At 42.0% G+C, this 7,968-nt stretch overlaps 1 protein-coding gene across 3 annotated transcripts in view; it reads right to left on the bottom strand.

The window, feature by feature from the left end:
- RAPGEF4 (Rap guanine nucleotide exchange factor 4) overlaps window positions 1-7,530 on the bottom strand; it is a 160,395-nt gene extending 152,865 nt beyond the window's left edge. For all 3 annotated transcript variants that reach the window (XM_049812151.1, XM_049812141.1, XM_049812177.1), the window contains exon 1: window positions 7,421-7,530. In XM_049812151.1, the coding sequence (XP_049668108.1) occupies window positions 7,421-7,485 (65 nt within the window). In that variant the 5' untranslated portion in view covers window positions 7,486-7,530. The remainder of the gene's footprint in view (window positions 1-7,420) is intronic.
- Window positions 7,531-7,968: the final 438 nt, after the last annotated feature.

Below are 7,968 nucleotides of genomic sequence, written 5' to 3' on the forward strand. Positions count from 1 at the left end.
TCTAGAATTTTAAAATGTTTATTTCTATAACATCTGTTCAAAGATCTGAACCCTGCTCTAACTGAATGAAAACACTGAAGTCTATTTCCTCCCCTTGCTCTTTTTTAACTCTTTAAAAGGGCAAAATACTGCACTTCAGACAGCAATGAACAGCCCGTGAAGGATGAGCAGGTATGATGTATTTCTTCCACTGGCAAGGCTGTCTGTAGAAAACAGAGTATCACACTACATAATAGACAAATAAAACTAGTTCATCTCTGGGTTAAAAACTGAAGCATCTCTTCAAAGATGCAAAGGCAAACTCTATGAGCTGGAAAGTACCAGTAATCACTACCATGGACCATTTTGTGAATTTTAATAGTATTTTAAAGTATATTCTGCTTTGAAACATGAGCATGGAGAAAACAGCAAGAAATACCATTGAAAGCAGCTCATTCCTCTGTGATACCTGTACTTTATCCTACCCTTTCTTGACATGCAGGGAAAAAAAAAGCAAAGCAGTAGGATGCAGAATACTAGTACCAAGATACCATTTTCCCATAGTGAGAGCAGGACAACACTGAGGCACCTCTGTCCTCCAAGCAATGCTGTAAGGCTCTTTGACTATTAATTTCTCTTTGAGAAAAGAAAGTTTAAGAGAGGGATACCAGTTACTTATCAAAGTATTTCAGACCTGTGGAAAGAGACTTAAATCCTAGATATAAATAAAGTTACTTTTAATCTGAAGTAATGTCCAGATAAGGGTTTACTTCCATGGGGACAAAAGGCAATCAACTCTCCCTCCCCAAGAGGCACTTTGCACTTGTGACAGTAGTATTACCAAATCCATGTTTTCAACATTCACATTTCAGCTCCTCTTCCCCTTGTCATGGGAAAAGCCTCATCATAAGGCTTTCAAATAATAATCAATTTACAATTCTTTTCTTTTGATTTCCATTTTATGAGACTTTGGGATTCCAGTTTTCACATTTCCTCTGACACACAGGAAGTAAAATTTTATTTAAAACCTGTTCCTTAGGATTCTTATACATACAAATCATTCCAGAGTTTTAAAAAAAAAAAAAAAAAAAGTGCAACATAAGTAAAACTGCTGATGCTTAGTTTCCAACAAATTACTACTGTCACCTACACTCAGAACCCCTGTGATAATCTCTCATGTCCTGCTATACAAGGCACAAGAAATGCTGTAGATCATCCTGATCTACACAGGTACTGGTTGACCAGCCAGTTAAATGCAGACCAACCAGCTGTCAGCTGCAGTCAGACAGAATTTGTAATAGTTGAGTTCTGTCTTCCTCAGCAAGGGCCAAAAGAATGCAAATATGTGGGATTCTCCTTTACCTACACACTCATCTCATTATTATATTACTCACTTATATTTGGGCCTTCAACTCAGTTTGGCCAACGCACTGAAAAATTATTGGAGGGTTAGACAGAGCAATCAATTATGCTTTGTTTCTTTACATACCCTGCTCTACTAATTATGCATCCTTCCAACAGGTCAATTTTTAGATCTGTATAAACAGTGGAATGCCAAAGAAACAAAACATAAAAGATTTTTTTTTATTTTCATATGCTTTTTAAAAAGACAAAATACTTCATGAGAAAAAATAAAATTACAAGGAAATTTTCTCCTTTTCATTTATGAAAATTTTTATGTATGGTGCATGCTTTGCAATCAAGGTGTGACTAAACCTTATTGAATAAACCCTCCAACTTTCACAAATGTGAAGTGGAGCTCAGGACAGTTAAAATTCCATTTGACAGAAGTAGATCTGGATGAAATTACATTAACCAGCACTGCAGCTTCATAATAGGCATCAAAAGCATTTTAATATGACGACAGACTCTGAGATACATTGCAAATGAAATTTATAATTGAACAATATGCACAAGTGATGATATCCTTTGATTCAAACTCTGGCCACTGCCATCCACCAATACACTACGCCAAATGCACTTTTACCCATTTAGGATCTGCATTGTTACAGCTAATGAAAATTTAAAACTTACAACAACTATGAAATAACTTCTACAGATTTACATTGACATACATTTTGACAACTGCTGAATTCAAACATGAAGTGGAAAGTCCGTTCGACATACATTTTGACAACTGCTGAATTCAAAGATGAAGTGGAAAGCCAGTTCACGAAACATTCATTGAGGATGCTGATAAAGCAGCATGAGTAGTAAGTGATCATGCCAGATACAGCACAAAAAATAGTAAAGAACAGAGGAAGTATCTAAGAATGATAGGCTTGTTAAATGCAGCAAATTGTAAGATGCACACAAAAACAGATGTCACACTGGATACAAAAAATACTTGTATTTGAAAAATATCTGGTGGCTTTAAGGGCATGATTTCAATTAGCTGGTTTGTTGGGTTTTTATTCCTTTGCTAGAATATGAGTTTTTGTTACAAAAGAAATTTAATCTGCTCAGAATACAGGATTTTAGAGATCAAATCCTAACAACATGCCAGAAATAACTCAGGCAATGACAGTTTAGACACGTTTCCAGTATCACCTGGTAAAAGAGAAAGCCTACAGTTGCACAAGTACCACACCAGTCATGCAGCCACTCCACAAGACTACCAACTACATTTGAATATATCATGTCCTAATAGGCATGTGCATGTACTAATTTGTTCTGGTGGGCTGTGACAATGTTTATACGCATGAATGCTAGGGCAATCACTTTTTCTTCCTCTTAATACTTGTTCATAGAACAAGTGTGTAACTTACTGCAACCACATGTAACAAATGGAAGCTGATACTAGAAATGCCTAAGCCTGAGAGCAGAGAATAAAACAGCTTGAATTTGTTTAAAATACAACTCCTGCTCTCTACGAGTTTTTATGAATTCATATATTCAATAAAATGCACAGATCTGCAAGCTTATGGCAAGCTATATTAACAATTATTTTGGTCTCTCTGAGAAGATACGGAAAGAAAAAGGGCTTTTTTATTATTCATCAAAGACTGCACCTTTGCACTGGACTAGAAAATGAGTTGTATGATGCGGAAAGATAAATTTGTTATTATTCATCATTCTCAGAAGAGTGCACCTTTGCACAAGTGCTAGAAAGCATCTGGGCTACGTCTATACTGCTCTGTCTCCGAGTTTCCACATCCACCATGGTGCCTGCTGCCGATACATCCCCACACAGACTTGATCCAAATATACACCAGCTTAGCCACGTATGACTTACAGAGAGAAAATGCCAAGCACGCAGGCCAACAGGAGCTGCAGTGTATGTCAATGATTTTGTTCAGATCCAAACTACATGAAAAATGGTGGTGTTATTTCTATGGATTTGTTACAAATAAAAAGGGTAGAAGTCAGTGTATGTTTTACCAATCGCATAAAAATACATTTTAAAAGTAAATAAAATAGCATTCTAAAGCAATTCTAAAATATTCACAATATTGCCTGATTATAAATCTATATCCCATTATCTTTGACATAATTATAGAAGATGACAAGCATTTTCCATATTTCTTTTATGACAATTCTTTCAGAATATCAGTTCTTCATTCTAGCCTATCTCTATACTCACAAGAGACCTGTTGACTACTAAGCATATACAGATAACTTACACCTCAAATATATGTTACAATGAACTAAAAAATAAATCCCAATTCCAGTATGTTGCCATTACATAGCTTCAGTCCGAATTTACACTCAAATCTATGTGAGCTTGGCTTAAGGTACAGACCTGAGATATTATCCTGTATGTGTTATTTTGGTTTTGTTAGATGTAAATGATGCAAGTGGAAAGTCTAACAAGGATATAAAAGCTTGGTATGTACAATATGTCCTCGAAATGCCCATTCATATTTAAATAATTTAGAAATAGCTGAGCAAAGATCATAACATTCTTAGCACAATAGGCTAGCAAAGTTACATGCTTTGCTCTGTGATCTACTCCTCCAGTCTGCTAAGGACTGAAAGTTATATTTAATACAGAGAAAAACACAAGATGCCATAGACAGGTATGAAATCCTGGGATGTCTGACTGTCGTGAATTCTGTACATCATTAAAAAGTTTGTATTTGAATCCAATTAAAACACCTGAATTCATAACTGTGATCAGGTTTAGAGAAATAATAGTCATGTAAAAAAATACACTGTCTACCATTCAGTAAAGATATGTCAACATGGAAATTTCCTGGTTAGTCTTTGTTGTGAAAGAAACCATGAGAGCAGAGAAGACATTGTTTCTAAGCTAATTATACACACTTGCATAAATCAGCAACTTGATTTTAATTATGTGCAGATTGGACATACAGAAGAATGCTAAAATGGTAGGCATGCTTTTGCTCCCTAGGAAATCAGTGGTAAGGCAACTATTTACTTCAAAGATAAAAGGACTGGTTTCCTCAACAGAAAAATTATTTACATCTCCAGGTACAACCAGGATGTACAGTTGCTCACCACTGATGATCTTTCTCTCCTGCAAAAATAAAATATTCCTGATAGAGCGCAGTGTTCTGAACATTTCTGTTCCCGCTTTTCCTTACCTTTGCACTTGTGACTTTATATATAAATAGTGTCCTGTGTCTTTGATTTTAAAGTACTGATCTTTGTCTTTTGTGGTTTGTAACCACACACGGAAGCTGCTAGCCCACAGTACTCTGCACAGTAATAACATTTCTCCTGAAACATTTTGGTCGTTCTTCTTTTTTAGATGGTCGTGCTCTTGTTTTAGATGTTAGTAGTTCTAGTTTGGTATGTGACTTGGAGAAAAACATAAAGAACATATACAAAACACATCATTTCTGTACATTATGTGTTTTGTTATTTCCATTTAGAATTTAATTCTCCCTTTTTTAAAAGAATGAATTTGGATAATCCATATTACATGCCATTTTAATTGTCTTTGCTGAGGCTCACCTAAAATTCAAAGCATACCAGTTTTAGAACTGCCTTTCTCCTGAAAACATATTCATTAACTAAAACATATTAAAACTATATTTATTATTTAATAAAAACAGATGGTATCCCACAGAGCATTGTCTCATTAAATTATCCTATATTCACAGAATCCACACCTAGGTTAGAAAATCCTGTAAGATTTTTTTAAAAGCTTAAAATACATAGAAATTACATAATAATTCAAATGAGTACACTGATAGTCATCTATAGAAAAAGAAATACACTCTAGAAATACAAGTGTGTAAATTAATTAAAAATGCTATACCTAATAGTACTTAGATTTCTATAGCACTTTCCCAACACAGCTTTAACTGTATTTTTTAAATGGAAAACCAGAACAAAACGCCTAAGTGTACTTCGTATGATCACAAAGCAAAGCATGACAGAGACCAGGAAAAAACCTACAATCTCTAATGTCCTGGGTTTGTCCTACATCCAGATTGCCTTCCGGAAAAGAAGGATAACAATACATAAACCTTCAGGGCACCTGGAACTGATTCTTTCCACTCAACAAACTGGTGCCATTAGCTTATTCCAAGTAACAAAAAGAGAAGAAAAAGTTTCATCTTAAGAGCTCTAATGAAATTCCCATTATAAAAATGGTCAGCATATTAATTTGCATATAAATATAGTGGCAGAGAGATTTCTAAACAAAATGCCTCATGTGTTTCCTAAAAACATTGTTCACTCTGCAAGGCTATGCATCTCATTAAGCACAAACCCCTGAATTTTAGTTTACAATTTAGATCTCACAATGTATTGCATTTAAGAAATGTGGGAACTGACAGGATTACCTATCTAAAAGTACTGGGGCTCATATTCTGCTTCTTCACATCTGCACAATGTCAGTTTACAGAACGGACAATCAGGCCCTCTGCTTCACTTTGGTTTTTATATGCCTAGGTTACCATCACCAGTTCTGTTTGTATTTACATTTAGAGTACTTCAACATTTATAGACATTATTCAACCTCTAAGCTGTTAGTCTTCTTTTAAGTCATGTGTTACAGAGGGGGATCAGTATACGTGGTAGGTGTCTAGACTGAAAGTTTCATTAACTTCTTACAGTTTGCTGCCTGGACTGTTAAGGAAAACCTAATCAGAGATGCAGTCCTACAACACTAGGAGGTCACCTGGTAATGGTAGAAAGTATGAGAAAAGGAAGGTAGTCCTTCCATGTGCACAAAGGCTTCTCTCCACAGCACAGCCCCAAATGGCATCAACTGCGAAAAGCTAGCTAATGATGCTCAGTAAACTGCTATATGCCATGTAAGTGAATTCTCTTCGATAGCTTTATTTGAACCATATAGCATATTTATGGTGTAAATTTTTGTTAACTATTTTCCTAGACTACACGAGACACTGAGCATTCAGAAATCAAATTGCTTCACTTATGAACTAATCCAGTAAGTGTTGAAGGTAGGAATACAGCAAAGGACGTTCAAACCACCCACCATGCAACTCAACACCGTGAGACTCGCTCCTGCAACACCCGGGGAAAGCAGTCCAAAGAATTTATTTAAAAAAAAAAAAAATTGCCTGTATTTTTAGAAGTGAGCACACCACCTCTGAGCACACGTTAGCCAAGCCGTAACTCCCACCTACGCGCTGCTGGCCGCCCACCTGTACCTGACCCGCAGCAAACGCTGCCGCCAGCCTGGCAGACAACCGCAGGCCCCCCGGACGCCGCTGCGGGGAGAAGAAGCTGCCGCCGCTGACGGGAACCTCCGGGGGCCTTTCTCGGGGCGGACATTTTTATTTTTCCCACCCTCCGGCCAACAGTCCTGCACCTGCTTGCGCCACGGAGTGCTCTGAGGCGAGGGTCCGTGCTTTCCCGCCCGCCCTGTCAGGTGGCTGGGTCGGGGGCTGTGAAGGGGGGGGGGGGGGGGGGGTGCGGTGTGCTGAGGTGAGGCGAAGCGAGGCGGGGGGCGGCGTGCTGAGGAGAGGCGAAGCGGGGGGCGGCGTGCTGAGGTGAGGAGAGGCGAGGCCGGGGCGGGTGTGCCGAAGTGAGGGGCTGTGAGGCGAGGCGGAGGGCGGACTGGGGCGCGATCGCCGCAGGCAGCGGGTCTGCCACGGCTGGCACGGCGGGTCCCCGGCCCGCAGCCCCAGGCCGCCGGGCCGCGGCGCCCTCTCCCCGCCCTGGAGCTCCCCCTCCTCCACCACGTGCAGCATTTTCCGGGCAGCAGAGCCCGGCGGAGAGCAGCTATCCCAGTGGGAACTACCCGTCCCCTCCACTGCCGGAGCATTTCGAGCCCTCATCCTGCCCGTCCGCCCCGACTCGGCTTCCTCCGGGCATTTTGCTTCCCACCTGCACTCTCCTTATGTAAGGCAGGATCTGATGGGGAGGGGGGGTGTCCGCGCGCACACACACACACACACACACATATACACATGCATGCATGCATGCACGCACGCATGCGGCGGGCAGGTTACAGGCACACAGCATCCCTCCGCAGCCGCTCCTGTGAAGACGCCGATACCTTTTATCCAGGCAAGCGATCCACTCGCCGGAGGATGAGGAATGGGAGGCGTGAGCGGCGACCATGTTGGACAGGGATCAGGTCGCCGCGCACCCGGTTGGCGGCGGCTCCCCCCGCCCGCCCGCCGGTCGGTCGGTCCGTCCTCCCTCGCTCCCTCCCTCCCTCCGCGCACGGCGCGATGGGCTCGCCCAGGCCCCCGCGGCAGCCCGCCCTGCCCGCCGCAGGCAGCGCTGCGCGTGGGTGCGGGTCCGCCCGCCTCGGCCCGCGGCTGGGCGGTGACCTGGCGCCGCCTCGGCCGCCCGGGGCACCTGTGGGCCCGGCCGGGAGGAGCGCCCGGCCCTGCCGCCCCGCAGCCGGCGGGTAGCGGCCCGGGGAGGGGGCAGAAAGGAGCTGCCCCCCTCCTGGAAGGTGGTGTCGTCCTCCGGTTTTCGTGAGCTCCTCAGTACGCACACTTGAGCCCGGCTTACTGGTCCCTGCCCTTGCTTCACCAAAGATGTCCGTGGCTGGGGGGGGGGAGGGGGTAGGGGAGGAATACAAGCTTTTTTATT

Source organism: Accipiter gentilis, chromosome 1 (genome assembly GCF_929443795.1).
Source record: "Accipiter gentilis chromosome 1, bAccGen1.1, whole genome shotgun sequence".
NCBI classification, from domain to species: domain Eukaryota; kingdom Metazoa; phylum Chordata; class Aves; order Accipitriformes; family Accipitridae; genus Astur; species Astur gentilis.